Genomic DNA, 24,632 nt, shown 5'->3' with positions numbered 1-24,632 from the left:
ATTTTTTCTTTGTCTAATCAGCATTTTTAAGTAATGAATGCAATGTCAATATGTTCATTTCGTTCCTTTTTTCTATATGCAGTATTGTCTATTAAAATTTTATTATAATATGTTTATTTTTTCTTTTTAGAAAAATTCTGAATAAATTAAAAGTACATAGAAATATATATTCTTATATTTCTTTTCTAATATTTTGGTTAAATATAAATTTGAGAATACTTCAGAAAAAATAACAGCAAGATATTGAATTCTCTTAAAGTTTGTATAATTCGGGATTTTTTTAAAAATATATATATATAAGACAAATTAACAAGTTCATGTGAAATTATATAAGAATACTAGAATAATTCATAAAAAATAATACCTATTATGAAAATATTTGTGCCCACTTATACTTATATAAATTTAAATTGCACAATAGATGCTGTTATGGAAGTAATTATTAATTTATAAGTAATTATTTGTATAAGATATCAACTTATTATTGTGTATTACAAAAATAAATTATTAAATGAACGTACCTATCATAGCTTCTCACAGATTTTTATCGTTATAAAAATAATTATGCACATATATATAATATTACTCATGATTTATTATGAAGATATTTAAAATTACAAATGACATGTAAATATATCAGTATAAAAATAAATTTCATGAATATATTTCTTGTGTAATATATGGGGGGGGGTTGCTACACCTCAACATATTGTATAATGCACGAGAACACATAGATTATATATTTCATAATATGTTTTATATTGATTACATAATAAAACGTTGTTCCTATAATTAATATAATATAGTATCTCAGTACACAAATAATAAACCCCATATAGATGAGAAAATAAGGTAGTATTCCTGTAATACCTTTATAACCAGTAACTGATAAAGAAGACTATGTAGCTTAACTACCTTTATCTTATTTCAGTTTTCAGCTTCCATGAATATAAAAAATACCTATTCCTGTTCTTATATATACATTTATTTCGCTTGCCGAAGATTCCATTATGACAATTTATTGTATAAAGTAAAATATAACTACAAAATATATGTGTCATAAGTTGTTACATAATTCATATTAGAAAAATAAGAAATATATATTTTTCAGTGTGTATATAAATTATAACATAGTTTCTATATATATAGTTATCATACTTGTAATCATCGTGGAATAAAGGGACGAGAACAAGGTATTTAAGCGAATATTCAAAATAAACAATTTAAAAAACGCTTATTGACAATTATCGTTGAATAACTACAAGAATGTATTCCACTTCATATAGCTTATTTGTATCACACATTAATAGTATATAACTAACTAAAATATAGTATGAGATGCTGTATTAATGTATGGTACTGGAAGGTATACGTAAACGAAGTTATTTATAGACGAAAATATTTCTAAAATTTTCTTTTAAAGGAATAATACAGCGCATTAATATTATATTTATATATATATGCTCTGAGTTTTAAAAATTTTTTTTTAAAAATTTAATAAAATCAAATGATCTGAAACATGCGAAATTAAAATTTTGTTAAAAATATTTAAAAAATAAGAAAGATATGTGTTATTTTTTTTAATGTATATTATATATATTAAAAATATATATATATGAAACAAGCAATATAGCATGTTTTTTATTTATTATTCCGTGTTCAATGCTTATAATAGACATAAGACATAGATTCCATGGTTTCTTTTTAGAGCAATAAAACACATGTAGAATTTATAATATTACAATACCTTTTGTTATTATACGAATCTACATTATATTACAAGCAGCTTTGATAAATAAAATCACGTAATATCACAATTATCATTTGTTAAATATATTACATCTTTACTACTCCTTATATACATAAGCCAAAAGGAAATGGAAATTATTATTTACTTATGGATGCCTTAACATAATACCTAAGGGTTAAAAGAATATTTCTAAGTAAGGATACAAAAACTGCATTTCTTCTTAACTTTTATACCTATATGAAACTAAATTGCATATGGAAATATATGAATGAAAGTTAACTGTAGAGAATACGTTTAAAACTGTATAAATAATAAATATAAGTAAAATTATTTTGAGTTGAAAATTAAAAGGTAATTGTTTTTATTTTCTATCAGGCATTTATTCTTGTTTTTTCATATATTTTTTTTTCTTCATTTTTCTATTATTATATATATGCGTAAAATTTTATTTTTTGGGCATTCCTTTAATGCAATTTATTAAGTATTAACACTAGACGATATTTTTCTATGCAAATTTTTTTGAAAATACGTTATATTTTACGGCTTAAAATTATTTATAACGATTGAGCGAAATTTCCTCTTATATATTATAAATATCAACATATTATTCACAATTCAATGTATATCTTATTGAAATTAATTTAAATATTTGAGATGACTGCTATTTTAACAAATTCATAATCACACTATGAGCTTATAGTAGAAATAATAAACGAGTTTCCCAACAAGCTATAATTGCATACTATATTTAACAAATATTCTATGAATCCAGTATACATCTATAAGCATTTTAGTACTAAATATAATAAAACACGTCCCTTAATATAATTCCTTTTATAAATAAATTATAAATTTTTACTAAAGATACTTTACATTAATATGATATCAGTTATTAATGACTTATATCAGAAGATATTTATTAATTCATATAAAGATAAAGAGTATATAACTTATTCTTTCAAAAATATTATGTCAACAAAAATGTATATATATTTCATATAAATTATTATAATTTACCGTGTAACATTTTTATTTGTAATATAAATTGTTAATGCACATTATATATAAATGATCAGTTTAATGAATATAATACATGAATTCTAAGGTATAATATGCATTAAGACAAAATTGATAATACTATCAATGCATATCTAATGATTATTCTTTTATATTTATACATTGAAATATATCTAATATTTTTTTTTACCATATATTAATGCCGAAAATAAAAATAGTGAGTGTATATAATTTTAATTGATTTAATACTTAAAAATTGAGGAAAGTTTATATATGTAAGGAGTCATAAAATGTAGTTTATTATAGAATAAGCTTAAAATAAATATAACATCTAAATCATAAACATGTTTTTCTGGTTTATGGACTATAGACTCATTGCCCTATTAAATTATTATAATGTAAGCACAATATATAATAGAACATTAGTTGCATAAAATTTACAAACACTTGTTATATATAATTCAAATTATAATATTATATAAATTTCCCTAAAATAATATTTTAACTTACAATAAACTTTTGCTTAATATAAATATAAACATATATATATGTATGTTACATGAGTATGTATATATATAATATTAAATTATTTTTTAAAATGGAATCATATCCTTAAGTATATTAAATCAACCTCATGTTATATAGTTTTTGAAAAAATAAATAAAATTCATTTATAATTTAATAATACATGTTAAAAAGTATAACTATTTTTTTGTTCTTTATAATAAAATGATTAAAACCTTAACAATAATATTGTTCGCCATTAAGATATCTTTATTTTTGCTATTTTTTGATTGATGCTTCGGAGTGCGCTGAAATGTGCTTATTTAATCAAATACATATTTAGACATGTAATGTACTTTTTCCTTAAAAATATATATTAAAAATAATATAATTTATATATAACCGATCACTTTTATATTATATGAAAACCAAAATTTACTGTAGTTACAGAATAGTAGATAACTTGTCGTGCTGTATTTAACCAACAATTTGCTATAATACGTGAAGAATAAAGAAATATTTAAATAAATATATCTATATGTGGGAAAATATATTCTTATATAGATATAATTTAAATATAAAAAAGTTTATTCTTTATATAAAATTTTATGTCTTATTAATTTCGCCCTATTTTTCTTTTTTGTATAAGTGTGTATTGAGTCATCCTAATATAATATGTGTTAAACATAATTTCTGTTACATATCATTCAATTTTGAAAATACTATAGTGCTTAAAATTAAATATAGACAATTAGAATATATTAAATCTTTCCAATATATTAGATAATAGATAAAAACTTCTACCCAAAAAAGCGATTGAAGGTAATTCATTGTTAAATTATTTTGTGAAATATAAGAATTATGTAACAACACATTCATTGTTAAAACAGTATGAATATAATAAACATTATTAATATATTATAAAATATTTTATTTTCATTTACGATTTTATTCATTATAATTGATTTTACATTGTTGAGGCCTAATAATTATCTATTTGTTGCCTATAAAAATAATATTTATACAAAAATAATATATGATAATAGCAAGCTAACGAAATATAATTCAAAAGCAATTACCCTTTTATATTAATTAATCATTTAATCGAATATATTCATCATTATATATGTTAACAAGAGTATTTTTAATAAAAAATTTCTAGGATTATATGTGTTATGTTATATATAATGTTCTTAATAAAGTATATCGATACCTATGCACAATTACTTTAGTTTGTTCAAACGAATGTATATGTAGTATTCAGAGAACTATTAAATACTAACATAAATATATATATAAGATTTTTATTAGCACATAATTGCAACATATGGATTGGAAAATTATATGCCTAATTTTCATATTATTATATCTATCTTAATGCATAAATGAATTATGGGCCATTTAATTCTAAAATTTGTTTACATATATTATAATATTAATTATAAAGGATAAACTTAATACTATTGTATATTATGTTATAATATTTTTATAAATATATATATCAAAATACATGTGTTCATGACACTTAATAAATATGCAAGGAAAAGTATTGGATATAAATAATCTTGGTAGAATTGTTCGTTTTATTATTATTATTTTTATTAGATAATAATATGATTAATACTACATTTTATGCTTATTTAATGCATTAAAGTATTATAATATGGATTAAATAATGTAAATTCTATATATTTTCACTTTAACATTAGTATCCCTTTTTAAAAGACACCTGGAAAATATATGAAAGCATGGATGAAGCTGTGGAGGGTACTAATGATGACCAAGTGTATATAAACGTTTGCAAAGGAATTAAAAATACAAAGATTAAGGATAATGAAAAATATTATAATTTATGTTTGAAACTTTCAAGAAATTTGAAAATATTTTGTAGTAAAGCAGAAGAATGCAAAACTAATTCTATCTATTGTCAAAATTTAAATAGCTGGTTATATAAAATAGTAAATGAACAAAAACTTGATAGTAGCAAAATTTATGGAATTTTCATGTTTTTTAGAAGAATTTTGCATAGATTAGGTATTAATGATATGTGCACATATTATGATTATGGTCGTTTTTATCTAGATCCTATTAATATTATAATGCTAAAAATATTTGACGCTAATATGAATATTATTGAACAGACATTATCCCAGGAAACCTATACATATACATGTCCATGCCAAAATTTTGTTAGTGAAATTATAAAAATATACAAAAATATGAATAATAAATATTGCACTAATGGAGAGCCTAAATATAACATAAAAAGATGTATACGTACCTGTGATCTATTAAAAAATTTTGCCTTTTCGTACAATCAATATCTTCATAATAATAATTCCATAAAAAGAAAAATACCATCATTGACATCTCAAGATGATGTAGAATATCATGAATGTGAAGAGGATTACGATACCAGCGCGTCACTTGTAGTAGATGAAGAACAATTATTATTACCAGAAAATGATGATTTATTAGAAGACGATTTTGATCAAACATTAAGCGAACTACAAGATTTTGAAACTAATAATTTAAGTTCATTCAAAATAAAATTTTTACCCACTGCTCTTGTTATAATTGCTGGAGTATCTTCCCTTTTCTTCTTATCTTATAAGGTAAATATAATTTCCATTAAGGAATATGAAAAACAGTGCATGCAATTTTCTAGATTATGTATTTCTAATGAAAAAAAATACTTATATAATACTTAATAATATATATTATTATTAAATTTTCTATTAGTTCACTCCAATTCGTAACTTGTTTAGTAACAGAAAAAGAATAAAAACAACAAAAAACACTTATAATGAAGATGAGGAAAAAGAGTTCTTTTATAATATGCCTGACAATATAACTTCATACAATCAGAGATATGATATAGCATATGGAAATTTATGAAAAAAAAATTCTAATACATCTTTGAAAAAGTATTTTATCATCATCACAACTAGGAATTCTGTTAAGAATATTAAGTTAAGATTCGGATAAAGATGCCCAACTATCAAACTTGTTATATCAGGAAAAATACAAAATAAAATCATTATAAAAATTATACGCACATAATAATTATATATTTATAAATTCAATGTAAGAATAGAACATAGTAATGCATATTTAATGTAACGAAGTAATTTTACTACATAATCAACTTATTTATAAAAACAAAAAATTAAAAATCCAAAACACATGAATAATTTTATATATCATAAAATTAATAAATGTGAAATTCAAAAAAAGGTAATTTCCATGCCAACATAAAATTCTGTACTAAAGAACATAAAAAATATCAGCAAAATTATCCATACCCTCAAAAAATGTAATATATCCAACACTTACAAACCCAAGTTTTATAGGATACCAATATTTTAATTCCATAATGTAATCATCATTGAGATCAATTATAATAAAAATGGGTTCTATAACGTATTAACAGGTGAAAAATGATCTATTCAATTGAACTAAAATAAAAAGCGCTACTATTCTTTTTAAGATATGTTATTGTTTAATTTTATACTCTACGTTGAAACGAATGTTATACAAGGACAATTGCATCAATATATAAACAAATACAATTAATAGGGTTTCATAATATCTTCTTCGAATATTTAAACATTGATAATAAGCCAAAAATAAATAAATTTTATAACTATATTAGGAACATACATGCTAATAGGAAAAATTACAAAATTTTGTGACACTTTTTTTATATATAAATTATTCTCTAATAGATTAGCCTTGTTATTTTTTTTGTTTTTATTTGACTTTCTTTTTCTTCCTTTATTAAACAATTTATTCGTTGTATAACATTGCATTTTTTATAAAGATATATGATTAAAATTTTAACATAAAACATTCTATAGTCTTGCAAGAACTAATTGATATAAATAACAAATATATAATTTAAATTGCATAATTATTACATTTCTCTTAACACAACATAATTGTAATAATATATATGATTCCTTATACTATATATGAACCAAAGAATTTTAATATATTTTAACAACTAAAAAATAATTTGTGTAAATTTTTATAAATTAGTATGTTAATATAATAATTATAATATCCCTTTATGAAAAAAATAGTATTTTTTCTTTCTCCTTATAATAATATGTAGAACAAAAATAATATAATTAAAAATTATTCTGTTTATTAAAATTTCTATTTAAGCATTGATAAATCGTTACATATTTAAAAATATATCAATATACATATTATATCCATAATAAAAATATATAACAAAATATATAAGAATATGAAATTTTCTTACATTTATTTATTAATTAGTAAAATAAATTCATATATAATTTATTTTTCAATATGAAGATATAGTTAATATTTAACGATATTCTTCTGGGTTTATATATAACAACATCTCTCTTCATATAACAAAATATATGCAAGTGATATAAGCCTTATAGAAAAATAAAATTTATAAATGTTTTAATAAAAATTCATTATTTCACATTTAATAAGTTTTCACGTAAACTATGTTTTTATTATTAGTATAATTTTTAAGAAGCAGGAATGTAAATAAGAAATAAAAATTATATATTCAATGCAATATTATTTATCGAATACGAGTATATAAATTACTAATTATATATAAAGAATTAATCTCTCATCTTATACCTAATAATATAAAATATTTTCATTTAATTCTGAGTGAAATATTCAATATTATTTATGTATATATTAATAGAATTACATATATTTATGCGATCGTTATATATTATAGGTAATTTCAAAGTTTTGTCAGTCTAATATTTTTGATTAATTAGATACATTTTTGGAAATGTATATATGTTCATAGATAAAAAACATTTTGATTAATTTACCCCATATTTCATTTAACTAATTTTTAAAAACGCTATAGTTAATATGTGCTTCCTTCAAAAAAAACAAATTTCTTATATCATAGGTACATTTTAAAATGAAATAAAATGAATTGACATATAATATATATATTATATATATAAATTATTTTCAAACTTTTGTAAATTAATGAATATAATAAAATAAAAATAAATAGCCTTCATATATATAATACTCCTTATGTTAGAGATGAATAGAAGCCACTATTTTATAATATTATCAATTTTAATTTATCCAATAGCAGATGTATGTTGTAGGAAATAATATAATGTATGTTCAAAATTCTTTATATACCATAATTTGAACCGTATTATTAATTAATATAATATAAATTAATGCAATTACAGAAATAGAAATAAATGGAATTATTATATTATAATATGATAAGAATAATTTTGATGTCCTGGAATTAATTTTTTATTAATATATCGTTATTTATTTGTTAAATATATACATTAATCAATATATAAAAAAATATTATAATTTTAAAATTTTTATTTTTATAAAGTAATATATAATTCCAATTAAAACAATTTATTTATATATATGATAATAAAATTATTTTATTGTTTCTCTTAAACGTATATTTATTGAAATAAAGAATGTTTAACATATGTTTATGACTAAAAAAAATATAAAATATATTTTTATTTATATAGTTAAACTTGATTGTAGCATTTACATATATTAAGTGCTATATAATATAGATATATTTTAGAGTGTTTTACATATTATAAAAAACGAAATAAGGTAAATGAAAATACATAATATAAATGTTTCTCTATAATTTTTTTAATGTAATATTAGGAACTACAAAATCCAGATCCATTAATCTTGTAAATTATTTATTAATAACAATCCCTTAAACACGTATCTCTATATTACCCTAAATCATGAATTTATAAGCCTTATTAATACATCCATTATGATTCGTTGGATAAAATCGATAAATATGTGTTAATATATCTTTTTAAAATATATAGATTTTGAAAATACATATTTCGTTTATTATTTTATAGAGATCCATTTATTTTTAGGTAAATGCTAATTTTATATTATTGTAAATTTATGTTTACTTTTTACAATTATTAAGAAATTCTATAAGTGTAAATTCATTTTTCATATTATATTCTTGTAACAAATGAAGATTTTAATATATCAAAAGAATGATTAACCATATTTTAATATATTTGAATAACATTATAAAAATATGAACATATAATACTTTATATAAAATAAAGGAATACAAAATTTAATAAATATGGCAAGAATGTAACAGTTCCTAATGTGTTTTTAACACATATATATTTATAGTAAATACAGTAAAACCTTACTTGAAAAAAAATTACATACATATAACATAATGGATGGATCCAATGGTGATACACACAATGTATATTCCTATTTATTCTAAATATTATAATTTATTTTACATCATTAAAAATACCTTTATTTACGAATAAAAGGCAAAATATTTTTCTTAAATATATTATTTTAAATTTTCTTATGAATTTTTATATTCCATTTTAGTTCAATTTTAAGGGTGTATTTCCTAAAAGTATACAATTCTATAATGAAGTTGAAAAAGAATATGAGCGAAAATATTATAATAATTCTTTTTATAATTTGTGCATTCAGATTAGTAAGTTATTAGGAATATGGGATGGGGATGCTTTTATTAATAATTGTGTTTATTTTAGTAACTATTTACAACGCATAAAAGATATAGCACCTGATAATATAAGATCGTATTGCATATATTTCAACTATGTGCTAAAAAGTGAACTAAAAAACTTAAAATCTTCATGTAAAGGAGAAAAAGCATGCTACAAAAAAATGATAGATGTATACGTAAAAAATGGAAAAAATGACAGGGGGAAGTGTGAGTCTTATGTAAAAGATCTTAATGAAGATATATATAAAATATTGAATAATCTCAATACTCTATATAATTACCTTGAACCATTAAAAAATAGTAGTAAAACATGCAATTCCTATACGTATTGTATTAAGAATTATTATGATTTTTTAAAAAATTGTGAAGAAATGAAAAATAGCAGTCTAAATGAAGTGATGGAAATAGTTAAAGAAATATATAAACCATATATTCAGACAAAAAAAGAAACCATAAACATCCCCGAACATATACATTTCTCAAATAGAATAAGTTCACGAAAGGTTATTTTAATATTATTCATTGAAATTCTTTTATTACTATTAATTGCATTTTTTTTGTATAAGGTTAATTATAATATAAATTACAAAATTGTATATTAGTTTAAAATTTATATTACTTATTATTACAGAAATTTATATCAAAAATAATAGCGCACACAAAAATATAATATTGCTTCTTTATTTCCAGTATATGCCATATCGTTTACATTTACAAAGAATAATAAAGAAGTTAAAAGAAACATGTAACAAAAAATGTAAAGATGAAATTCAATTAGTAAGTTCTCATCAGATTAAGTATGGAGGATTTATAAATAATGATCTAAATTATCATATAACACTTTAGAAAACTCCAATAAAAGTGTAATATCCATTGATAATTAAAAATAGATTGATGTAATTAATACAATAGAATAAAAGGAATTATTATGTGCACGAAATAATAAAAAATATAAATTTATTTTAACATAAATATTTTAAAATAATGAAAATACATTCAAAAAATATATGGTAATTTTTTTCTTAGTTTAAAATCCTAAATGTATATTCAATTTTTTATTATTTCCATAAAATCAACAATAATTATAGTTATTACTTTAAAGTGTAAAAAATTAAATATTTATAAATATGCATTGACAATAATTGAATATTATAATAAAATATTCATAAATATATATTTTTAAGTTTATTACATTAACTATTTTTATAAAATTTTATTTTCGTAAGAAATTTTAATCCTATGCAATATTTTATTAAATCAAAGTTCATAATATATTTAAGGGAAAAATAAAATCTTGACTAATAGACAATGCTTATAAGACAGCATAACATAATAAGATATACAAAGAAAATTGCTAAAAATAGTATGTTATTTTATAGAACTATATTTTTAAATATTTCTGTTACTTGATAAATTGAATAAATCCTATCCAAATATTAAAACTTCTAATTACAAAAAGTAATATAATATAAAGATATTGTATATATAAATTCAAAAAAACAAAGAGCAAAATATTCATATTATAATATAAAAAATTATTATGGCTATATATAAAATATTTTAATAAGGGACAAGTAAGAATATATGTGAAAAATTCAAAGTAAAACTAGTCTTCCACATTTACCCTTATGTCAAGAATACCATAAAAAAAAAAATTTAAGATTATTATATTCATAAATAAAATATTAAAAACACAATATATTTGAATTGTATAATAATTTAATAGTTTACATAAATTTTCTGAAATTATGATGTTTGTAGAAGAACATATTTACTAAAAATACAGCAATTTTAAGGGAACGTCATTAAGGAGGCTTATTATTTTCGTCGCCATATATATGGTATAAATTTATACAATAAAACGAAAATGCACAATAATATAATAGTATATCAATGTTAAAATTATTATTATAAGAAATAATTGTATTCATTATAAATAAAATTTTCTTCATATTATTTCATAATACTAATGTTAAAATTTAATCCATAAAAAAAAAAAAAATGCTTTCTTCAAACACAATAACTAAATATAATATACATATATGGGTTCATCTCTTTTTCGCACTAAGTTTATTGCATTATTGTATAACCATACTTGTAATTTTAAAATAGAATACAGACATTTCTTATTGAATAATATAATTATATATATAATGAATTACAATATATAAGCTAGCTGCAATATAGAAGAATATATTATTCTGATTCCATTTTGTTTTTAATATTACTACATAGTATTATTTTTGGTGTATCTTTAAAAATATATATAATTATTACTACTTTATACATTAATATCTCATAATAATTACAGTTCTATATATGACATACATGCATATATTTTTCCTGCGATGTATTAGTACGTTTAAGTGTTTTAATGTATTTCTTACGACTCGTTTGATAGAATTATAATTCATTATTTATTTGTTCTGTTGAATTTGTGATTTTTTTTTTTTTTAGAGATTTCATTTAACTCTTTTTCTCTTAATAATTAATTTACATTTTTTAATATAGTTTAATTGTTAAGTTATAATTTAATTATGGCTTGTGCTTCCATTTCCTCAAAAACGAAGCAAAACGAAGCGATAAAAATATAACTTTTTTAAATAACAATTTAGATAATAATGTTATTAAAATATGTTTTCATTTTTTATGATCTACGTGAAGAAGGTTCACGTATTTATTTAATGATTTATAATAACAAATATATAAATTATATGTCTAATTACAATTGTATGACAAACCATCTTATTTGTACAAAGGGTATTAAAAAAATTCATAATGTGTATTTAATGTTATAAAATACTTACCTTGTTTATTTGTTTCAATATGTACGTATTTTCTCTATTTTTACTTAAATCTCTAATACTAAGTGAAAAAGATATAAATAATGAATATTTTCCTTTGTCATATGTAATTTATTAAATGTGTAATAATGAAAAAAGCACATGTAACATATAATATCAGCTAATTAATATTCTTTCCAAATGTGTCTATTATATGACACAATATATATATTAAATATTATATATCTTCACAACCTTAAGAATGTTGTAATATATTTATGCTCTTACAGTACATACATTTTCTAACACTATTTCTTTTTCTATGACATGTAGGAAAATCTGTAATACATATGTATGTAACAGTAGCATAATGTGACTGATACACTTAAATATCGAGAACATAATCATACAATGATATAAATTAATGTATATGCGGTTATAATAATTTTATATATAAATTACTTCTTTAAAATTCTGCAATGTTATGATAATAAATCATGCGTAAAATTAACTATTCCATAAATCATAATATATAAAATATTGAAAAATATTGATATGTTTTTAATTTTTCATGTAATATGTACAGTAAAAATAATACAATATTAACATATGAGGGAGAATAAATATTTAAAAAGGAATAAAAATAATAAATCTGTTTTACTTTCGAACTTATCGGAAAACATTAATTCATTTAATATATATGATCTAACATTTTATTCTATATAAAATATATATTCTTAATATTGATTCTACATTTAAATGTATATTAACCAGTGGAAAAAAAAATTTCAGTTCTATGAATTCGTAATAATAAATATATATATATATTTTTTTTTTACTCATCTATACATTGCTTATTTTTAAACTTATCTAATGCTTAATATAAGTAATTCATATGTAATTAAATAATATTTACTTCATATTTATTAGGTATAAAATATGTAACATAGAATAATACTCTATTTGAGAGATACATAAAAACCTATTTTAGAGATAGGAAAATATGCATATTTTTTACAATTCTTGTTATACAATATGTTACTGTGATATTGCCACTCATAAAAATATATATTTATATTCTTTTCACATTTAATCATCTCTAATATTGTGAAAATGAATAATAATATATATAGAAATTGTATTTTTGCGCACTTAGTCTAAAGCACATAGATATATATTAACTAAAAAATACTAAGTCTCATTTTTAATTATATACATTTATACATATTATTATATGATTCTTATTAGAAATGTATAAAAAATTATTAGAATACATAATTTTTAACACAAATTATAAAACTTCTAATATTTATTATATATTTATACTCATTTCCTGCACAGTACAATATAAATACTTAAGATAAAATAAACAAGAGAATATCTAAAAATAATAATCTTATAGTTACATGCGAATATTTTAATTAATCATATTATTTTTATTCTATATTTTTTAAATTTATATTTACGTATTACTGTAACCGTAGAAAGGGTTATAGAAGTAACACATATTTTCACATTATATAATATATATATTTATTAATAAAATATATTTATTTATGTTTTTATATAATAAAAACATATGAGAAATAAAAATGTATTCATAATTTATAACTCATATATATTTAGCATATATTTATGTATTCCATGTTTTACACATCATAACACGTTTTTATCTTTCATTATTTTTTATAACACATAACGTTAAATATTTTTTTTGTGCGTAATTTTTTTTATATATAATACACATTTATGTAACGTGTATACTTATGTATTTTTTTTTTTTTTAAATTATTAATCATAATAAATAAAAACATGATATGTGTTTCTATACTATATGTTAATATGCTATCATGAAATAATTTGGTGCTTAATAAATACAATGGAGTATATAATATTCATAATAGTCATAATAAAAATGCACAAATATTTCTGAAAGTATATTTATTATTACAAATTGGAAAAGTAAAAACTTCTAATGCAGGAACTACCTAAATGCTATTTTTTATAATAAAATATATTATATGCACTATAATTTAAATAAAAATACCTTTAAATAAAATTTTTAATTTCTATTTATTTTTATAATTATATTAGAGAAAATCAAAATTTTTAATATACCTAACAAAAAATAAAAGCTTTTTCTTAAATTCAAAAAGAATAACAGTGATACATGATAAATGATTTTCCTCCATGACATAGTAAATATATATATATATTAAATCGTTATATTTATTCTATTGGTACATAAATAATGTAATATTAATTTTTTATATAATCTACAAAAGATATATAATAACATCTATTATGTTATAATCATCAAATAACACTAACACATTTCATGCAGTGCAGTAACTGAGATGAGCAATAAACTGAATATGGTTTGTATATTTTTTTTTGTATATATAATAGGAGTGTTTAATAATATCATTATGTAATATGCCATATAAAAAAATAATATAGAAAAAAGAAAGTGCCACTTTTTTTATTTTGTCAGAACATGTTTGTTGCCATATATAAACAAAAAGTTTTTATAATATAATTAATGTATTACATGTAGTAGAACTAATATGTATAAATTTCTTATATATACTCTGGTGTTTTCTCATAAAATATATTTTGGTTAATTATATATATTCTCTTCACTTAAATAAATTTTATAATATTTTAATACTAATATAATATATGTAATATAAATATATACTAAAAAAACCTAATACATGAAAATAAATACATAATGGATATTTTAAAAAAAATAAATTACTTATATATAAATAAGTAATTATTATATATAAATTATTACATTATTATTATTTTATATATTTATATATGAATACCTATAACATATGAATTACTTATTTTACATTTTATATAGATTGTAATATTTCTGAAATATAAAATTTCCAAAAATCATTTTTTATCTAATCTACACAGATATAATATATTTATATAAAATATAATATAATTTTTTCTGTTTCTACAACAAACCTGCATTATTGTCCTTACAATATATAGATGCAGAATATAGGTAAAATTTATGATTTGTTTATTAATATATAAATTTCATATCATCATATGTTATTTTAAATGATTAAAACAAAAACACTAAAAAGAATAATTTAACATTATATATTTAATTACTTAAAATAATATATATGCTTATAACGAGTCATAACAATGTTATATCTTGTGTTTACTGCAAAGATTAATTCAATATATACCTTAAATTTTATGTAAAAAAAGAAAAATATATGCAGTATTATACAACCCCCAAGATTAAATTAATAATAAATACTATAGAGAAAATCAACACCTATTAAAATAAGGCATGTAAAAATAATATTTAGGTGCTTTTTAAAGAAGATGCTATTTTCCGTGTTATGATGGTAATATATCTTCATAAGACATAATTTATTTTTTATTTAAAATATGGTGCGAGAAATAACATTTTTTACAATTTTATATTGGAATAATTTTGCAATATAGATATAATTTATTTTTATTTATTGATTCTTTATTTTTCATGACTTGTAATACTGATATTCTTTAAGAAATTTTGTTCTTCAATTATATAGATATTTTGTTTCAATGTATACATCAAATAATGACAGGAATTCATATATATATCTAATGATAATCATTACTTCTTGATCCATGTGGGACAACATATAATATGTGATGCTACGAATATATAAAATATATTAACGATATTCTTGATGATTATATATTAATCCTTCAACATTATATGATATATAAATAATATAATTCATTAGAAGTGAATAGTGTGAATTATTTTTATATAAAAATTTATTGATTAATTTTAAGAATAACATTATATTCTTACATTGCATCCTTAATTTATGAGTTCTCCTATATATAATTCACATATATTTCAGGTTTTCAATGTATCTGAACTCCCTTCTAACAAATTGGTGAAAGAATTACTTAATAATGTTGATATCCATAAAGAACTATCTGAAATTAAAATAAGTACAGACTCCTCTGAAATTATTAGTAAAATAACAGATTTTAATGCATCGATTCAAGTTGGATATAATAAAATAAAAGATGAATGTACTACTCTTAACAATCAAAAATGCTGCAGAGCTTTGAACTATTATTTAGATATCGTAACTGCAAATATTTATTTATCTCAATTAATGGATAATTTTAAGCCTGATTTGATAACTTTTCTCGAAGAACCATGGAATACAAAACGTAATAACCCAAATTATCAATGTGATAGAGACACAGATAAATTTTCTATACTTAAAAGATGTATAATAAAACAAATATATGATTTTCATTATGATAAGGATTATTTCATAAGTTATTCAGAAAATGCTAATGATTTAATTCAAAAGTATAATGAATATCTCAATAAGAAATGGTGCAGCATAATTAAAAATGAGAAGTCAACTATTACAGAAAAAAAAGTAAAAGTTACTATTAATGGTATTTCTATGGATATAGGGTATGATGATTTACCTTTGAGTTATAATTTTCTACAATCCAATAACTTTAATACTGAAAAAGATGACATTTATACAGTTACTGTGGAAGATTTTGTGAATCCTGAAGTTCACAGAGAAACCTATACAATGGTTTCATCAAAAAATAACGACAATTCGGTGGATACTCCTATAGGAAGAATAGAAGAAGGACATGAATATAATGTAACCACAGTATTTTTAGTAAAAACATTACTCATTGTGTGTTTGGTTGCTTTATGTAACATTATCATATTTGTGTTATTGTACAAAGTAATACAGATATAATATGAATAGTATTAATATTTGAAAGTCTATTATACTATTAAAATATGAATAAGAATAATTTATATTGGGTATTTATATTTAATGTAATTGATTTTTTTATGTTGCTGTATTCAGAATAGTCCTCTTGGTATACTAATACGCAAAAAAATAAAAAGAATGAATTGTTTACAAAGATATATAAGTAAAAATGTGGATGACTCATTAATATCGAACATAGATAATAGTAAAATTGAAATATCATACTTTTCATGCACGGGTGCTCAAAATAATTACATTTCAATATAATAAGAATAGTAAAAAAGACAAAAAACGTCTATGTACATGTGAATACACATTTATACTAAAAAATATGTGTCAACCCACATGTTTGCAAAATAAAAAAATTTTATAATCGAAATATTTATTATAAAATATATTTGTTGACTCCATAAATTTTAGAAGCTGAATCAACTATATTATGAAAAAAACTAAATATGCTTATGTTTCTGTAAGCTTAAGATCATTTATAAATTACTAAAATATATTATGAAAAACACAATATTAAAAGCCTTATATACTTTAATTCAATACATTTATTGATGTAATAATAGGTATATATATAAAATTGATTAAAAAAAAATTGCTTTTATATGAGGTGTTTTTTAATGTACTATTATTATTTCAAAAAATTTACTAATGACTAGACTATTAAACAATATTTTTTGATGTTGTATTTTTAAAAATGATAATCATCAGGTTCTAATCAAATGCATAATGTGCATATTTAACATAAGGCATTGATATAAATATGAAACATTTCTTTTTACCTTATTTTTTTCTTTTATGTATTCATATATCTCCTTATATAATATTTATATATTATAATACATGTTTCATATTTTAAATTTTCTTTTAATTCTTCCATATAGTGCTTCTTTTTTTACTAAATATCTAACAATATTCTATTTTTTTATATAACTAATCTCATAACCTAATTTTATCTCAAGTAAATATATATACTAAAAGAAAAATGAATGAAAAAAAAAACAATTTTATTATTTTATGTCAAAAATAATTTTTGTGTCAATTATTTATTACTATTAAAAACAAATTATTATATAAATGATTTAAATTATTAAAGTATATAATTATAACACATCATTATTATTATAATCATACGCATATTATATATGGATAAATATGAAAGAACTATAAAATATGTAAATTGATTGTTTTCATTGACGATATATATATTTAACAGTAATAAAAGTATAAAACGTACCTATTTTAAAAATTGATTAAATTACTGAAAATATAATAATTGTAATAAAACCTTTTGAATTATTATTATTGTTGTTGTAATTTGATAAACAAAACGGTTCATGATATTTACTATTGAATAGAATCCTAAATAGCCTTTTATATATTAATTAAAGATTTACATCAAATATTATTATAAAGAGTATTAAATAAATATAATACCAAAATGTTTTATAAAATAAATATTTATATCATAAATATACTATATTACATGAGTATACATACATGATGATATTTAATAAGTGATATTTTTTCATTTATGGTGCATTACAATATATGCAACTAATAAATCCCACAATAAGAAAATTTTTATAACTATATATGATGTTCATGTAATTATTATTATCACATATATGAGCATTAAAACGACGTCATGCATATAGAACTCCCGAAATATTTCAGATAGTAATATTATTAAAAATGATTTATACAACTTTGTTTATTACTACATTTTGTGTTAAATCCAATATTATAAAATAAAATATTTTAAAATACTTCATTATGTTTATGCATATATAATATGTCCAATGTATGTTTAAAATATAAACTAAAAATGAAACTGATTTTATGGGTATACTTCTTTTTATTATTATTATATATGGATGACACTATTTTCTATAAATATTCCATATATTGTTTTATATTTATATAAATCTAAATTTTTTAAATATTTGAACTCTTTATTGCTTACTATAGTTTTTCATATTGTATATAAATAAAAATGCAATTATATTTATATAAGTGCATGAGTTTTTACTAACATATTAATAAAAAATAGGATATAAGAATCAATTTATAATATACATTTTCACTCTAAGTCATTATTCAAGTGTATTGTATTCATGGACAATTATTTAAAATAATTGCTTATATGACTTTTTTAAAGACAAATTTTAGTAAATATTTACCCATCTTATTTATATGTGTAACAATAATTTTATAATTATTACACAAAAAAACTTATGTATAATTATTTAATTCGTGTGTAAATCATACAATACAAGATATTAAATAATCATTTATAGTAAAGAATATATTTTTAAAAATTATAATTAGAGCAATGAACTGAATGAACCTTGTTAAATATAACAAAAATGTTAGGTAAATTGTTACATTATTCCACATTAGGAAAAAAATATGAGTAAATAAAAAATTGCAGAATGTATGTGCTTTAAATATATTTGGATAAACATGTTGCAAATATTCTATACAATGTTTTAGAAGTTAAAACATATTTTTCTTGTTATTCCTCATGAATTATACATACACATGCATATGAAACAAATTTCTAGGATAATAACGTAATTTATCCTTCTGAAAAAGAAAATATACATGTTGTAATCATTATTTTTTAGTTCATTAATACATTATTTCAAGTGTCTTGAAAAACTACTCTGAATAAATGGTATATTATTTAGCATGCTCTTCTGAATTATTATATATATCAACGAAGACATAAAATCATGGATTTTGTTATACTTGTTCGCAATTATATATGCTGTTTCTCCTTCCATATATTACATACTGATGCAAAATTTATTGTTTTGTTACTATTCAAACTATTATAATATATATAATTATTTATTCAGGATATTCAGAGTTACTACTCTAAACTATCATCAGGGATATAATAATCTATTCTTCACACCAGAGTGAAATATATATAGAATACTTGTTCATTGGAATTTTATTAATATTTTATCCTAGTTTTACAAGAAAAAATTATTAAATATTATGTATTGTGAAGAAAGAAAAGATTTACTATATTTTTATTTTTTAAGAGATCGTTTCATAATACAAATAAAATTAGTGATATAGAAGCTGTTAAACATATTGTCAACCATAGAAGTATATAAAATAATGTAAAGAAGATAATTCATATAATTATATGACTAGTATTTCTATATACAAGAATAAATATTTTTAAATTTACGCATATATAAAATGAATAAACATACATTTATAAAAGTAATTCTCAGTAATTCATATAAAATTTTAACTAATTTCCAATATAAATTTTGTTTACAAAAGAAATGAATTTTTTTATATAATAATATTCCAAATGAAAATACATGATTCACTTAAAAGTAAATATAATTATATAAATTTATCATAATACAAACTAAAGTATACCTTTGTACTGTATGAAAAATATATATAATCTATCACTATATAAACTAATCATATTATATAACATTTGTGCAATACAAAATAGCACATATTAGAATATTTCCATCTAATAGTTTAATAATTACATAGTTTTAATTTGTGAAATAAAAAATATATTATTATTATTTGATTTAAATAACATAATGAAAGGAAATATTATTATTTTTACGATATTTATAGAACAAAAAGATTATAAGGACAAATTCTCAATTATAATAAAGTTATATTCATTTTGTTCAATACTAATAGTATAAGAAAAATATGTTAATTAATAAAAATAACTTATTATTTAATTCCTGTTATAATATTATGTGGTCTCTGATGTTATGAAACGTGGAATTCTTTTTCATGTGTATAATTTGAACATAAAATGCATATTGTATGATCTATTATAAAAATACAAGAAATAATGAATTTATTTTAAATATTTTACACTATATTTTATATAAATTAATACATTATATATTTTATTAAAATGCCATAATTTTGTATAAAGGTTTTTTCTAAATATATCCTTTTTACAAATTAAGCTCATAATTATATATAAATAGAATAATAATAAATTGAATTCCTAACATTTTTATATGTCTTCCATATGTTTAATAATAAATATCAAACCAATTCGTAGTTCCACATTTGTTTATATTTATTTTTTTTAACATTCTTAAACTCAAAAGATATATTTTTCTTTATGTGATAAGGATAAATTGTATTATATATATTTTATTATTCCAATTAAACGTCATTTAAGAAATATAATTTCTATTATTATTCGTTGAAATTATTGAAAAATTCAGTTAATCATTACTATTTTTATATATATCTATGAACAAAATAATAAGTTAATATATGTTAATAAAATTCATTCAACATTTATAAAAAAAACATTCTATACTTATTTACTATTGTCGTAGAAATTCACATATATATATCAATCAAGTACTTATACATTATTAATTTATTATTTATGCAAATATATATTATATTAAAAATAACATTTAAATTTATATTATAACTTATTTAAATTATTATACACGTTCACTTATAATTTAGAAAAATATAATCAATATATTTTTTAATAAAGAAAAAAATCTACTCTTTTTATTCATATATAAATGTTTTTTTTTAGTTTTGACAGTAAGAAATTATATTTATACATATAAATATTAAGAAAAAAATATAAATATACGGTATATAGAACATCTTCAAAGATATATAGTTGTGTAATTGCTATATGTATACCGAAAAAAATAAAATAATGTTATTTTATTTTTTACTATCCTTAAAATTATATATTCATTTGTAAAAAAATTATTCTATGATTTTAATATGTATAATTAAATAACAATCAATAGTTCAAAATTGCGAAAAATCACTTATTCATATAAGGATCAGAAAGAATGTATTATTATAAACAAATTTATAAAAATTTATTGGTACTTTTTGATGCTTTAATGTATATATTGTATAAAAAAAATGGACCTTGTATACCTGTATTATTGTAATTAAAGGTACAAAACAATAAGATACTAGTATATTTAAAATACAAAAAATATTATTCATTATTGTTTTTATAGTTATAGTATTCTTTATTATTAAAATATTATTTTTATTGTAATATACGATAGTCTTAAAAAATTTAGGCACTACATAATCGTTGATATAATTGGTAAAAGTAAAATGTACTATTCTCAAAAATATAAAGTAGATATAATCAATAGATATGTATATGTTATTTAAGAGAGTTTATTATGGAATAAATTATATTTTTAATAAAACCGTTTAGGGTATAATGTATTTACATTTAATTTAATATATTAATATTTTTTTTTTTATTAATATACAAATATTTCATACTAAACATGATTCTTATGAATCATGCCAAATGTAGATTATTATAAATCATAAAAATTATATTATAAAAAAAATTAAGAACCATCCAAATGACTATTGTACTATATTTATATCAATTATTCTAAAGGAACGTTAAATATATATAAACATTATAAAATAATTTTTTTAATTATATTGGTATATATTATATTTTTTTCTTTTTATAGAAGTAGCTGTAGTTTTTATAAATTCTTTATGTATTAAAAAATATTACATATAACCTATTTGTTATTCTATATATTTATGTAATTTCAATGTTATAACATTATTCTCCATAGTAGATATTTTTTTATGAAAATGTTGTTTCCATATATCTAATTCTTATTAATGCCAAAGTTTAATAGGTATAAAAAATATAATAAACATATATATGTCAAAATAACGTGTAAAATGCAAAAGGTGCAAGAATTTATACATATTATACTAAGATATCATATTGAATGTTATTTTTAACAAAAAAATATTATATTAAGGATAATATTTTTGTGTTAATTTACATTTAAAAACATATAGGATACACTATGTCTACATCATATATAGACGTATTTTTATATATTTTATTAATAGTATATTTTATGTTACATCATTTAAAGTATCGTTATTTCTGAAAAAAATATATTATAAAATATATTTTAAATTTTTTTATATATAATTAATTTCATAATTAGTTTAACTATGAGGAAATATTTCCCACATGCAAGAAGGAGTATGATATTGCCATAGGACCTAGTAATTTTAAGAATCGTAGTAAATATAGAACATTATGCAACAACATAAAAGACAAAATAGCAAATAAGGATCCTACCTTTACCTTTATTTGTGAAGATTTTTCTCTTTACTTAGAACATATAAAAGAAAAAAAAGGTAATGATGTGAAAAATTTCTGTATGTATTTTTTTTATAAGATAATAGATGAACTAAAAGAAAAAAAATATCCCTGTGTTAACAATGATAAATGTTACGAAGAAATAATGAGTGCATCAAAAGGTGAAAGTAATAGTTTGTTTTCTATATGTAATAATATGAACCGAAGTATTAATGGTAATGTTGTAAGTATATTTCATTATCTGGATAAACTATATAATGAGCTCGAATTATTTAGTTATGGCTCCTATACATGCCTCACTGATAGTAAAACATTTGAAGAATATATGAATTTATTACAGCAGTATGATAGCAACAATAGTTTAAAAATAATACTGTATACTCTTAATAAGGAATATAAACCATATAAGGAGAAATTACATGACTGCTTAATTTTTTCCAAAATTTTTCATCACTTATTAAAGACATTTGCATCCTTAATTGTTCTAGCTTTTACGATATCAACAATTATATTCATTCTGTATAAGGTTAAAAATAAACTAAATTTATATAACTTATATATCATAAAAATTTATAAAACACATTATAATTTAATATTAATTCTAAATAAACAAAATATTAATAAAAATGTAATTTTATTCGTTTATTTTAAGTATACGCCTTATTCCCCATATGTATATCCAATTGTAAGAAAAATAATTAGTTTATGGAAAAGAAGAAATGAAGAAAAACAAGAATTACATTATACCTTTGAAACAGAATACAAAAATTTAACTGAAAATAATTATCAGCTGTTGCATAACCCTGTAGAATACTAAAAATGTTATAAAGCTATGAATGAATACAACATGCATTTTTTTAAATAGTATTATAATTTTCAAAGACCTTATTTTTGTAGAAAAAAATATATAACTTAACGAAAAAATATATGTTAAATTAATGATAAAAGTAGAAATTAATTTCAAAAATCTATGTATTTAGAGGAAATAAATTTAATATGAATATTGAAATAAAGGGAGAAAGTTGAATATAATTATAATTATTGTTATGAATATCCTGATTTAACA

General features: G+C 19.3%; 4 protein-coding genes across 4 annotated transcripts; all 4 read left to right on the top strand.

Moving 5' to 3' along the window:
* Positions 1–4,663: 4,663 nt before the first annotated feature.
* Positions 4,664–6,169, top strand: PGO_004150 (variable surface protein; the record flags this gene model as incomplete). The annotated part of the gene is made up of 3 exons (XM_028691430.1): positions 4,664–4,687; positions 4,981–5,886; positions 6,014–6,169. 3 exons carry the CDS (start codon positions 4,664–4,666, stop codon positions 6,167–6,169), a joined length of 1,086 nt encoding a protein of 361 aa, XP_028547231.1.
* Positions 6,170–9,509: 3,340 nt separating this feature from the next.
* On the top strand, positions 9,510–10,667 carry PGO_004145 (variable surface protein; the record flags this gene model as incomplete). Its single annotated transcript, XM_028691429.1, has 3 exons — positions 9,510–9,539; positions 9,677–10,324; positions 10,551–10,667. The coding sequence occupies 3 exons, from the start codon at positions 9,510–9,512 to the stop codon at positions 10,665–10,667; spliced, it is 795 nt and encodes a 264-aa protein (XP_028547230.1).
* A 5,794-nt stretch (positions 10,668–16,461) lies between these two features.
* PGO_004140 (hypothetical protein) lies at positions 16,462–17,664 on the top strand (the record flags this gene model as incomplete). The annotated part of the gene is made up of 2 exons (XM_028691428.1): positions 16,462–17,364; positions 17,494–17,664. 2 exons carry the CDS (start codon positions 16,462–16,464, stop codon positions 17,662–17,664), a joined length of 1,074 nt encoding a protein of 357 aa, XP_028547229.1.
* Positions 17,665–23,261: 5,597 nt separating this feature from the next.
* Positions 23,262–24,383, top strand: PGO_004135 (variable surface protein; the record flags this gene model as incomplete). The annotated part of the gene is made up of 3 exons (XM_028691427.1): positions 23,262–23,282; positions 23,409–24,092; positions 24,219–24,383. The coding sequence occupies 3 exons, from the start codon at positions 23,262–23,264 to the stop codon at positions 24,381–24,383; spliced, it is 870 nt and encodes a 289-aa protein (XP_028547228.1).
* Between the last annotated feature and the right edge of the window lie 249 nt (positions 24,384–24,632).

The sequence above is a fragment of the Plasmodium gonderi genome, assembly GCF_002157705.1.
Source record: "Plasmodium gonderi DNA, contig: Pgo-contig_709, whole genome shotgun sequence".
Classification (NCBI taxonomy): domain Eukaryota; phylum Apicomplexa; class Aconoidasida; order Haemosporida; family Plasmodiidae; genus Plasmodium; species Plasmodium gonderi.
Note: the sequence above shows the minus strand (reverse complement) of the source record. Positions and strands in the feature narration are given on the sequence as shown.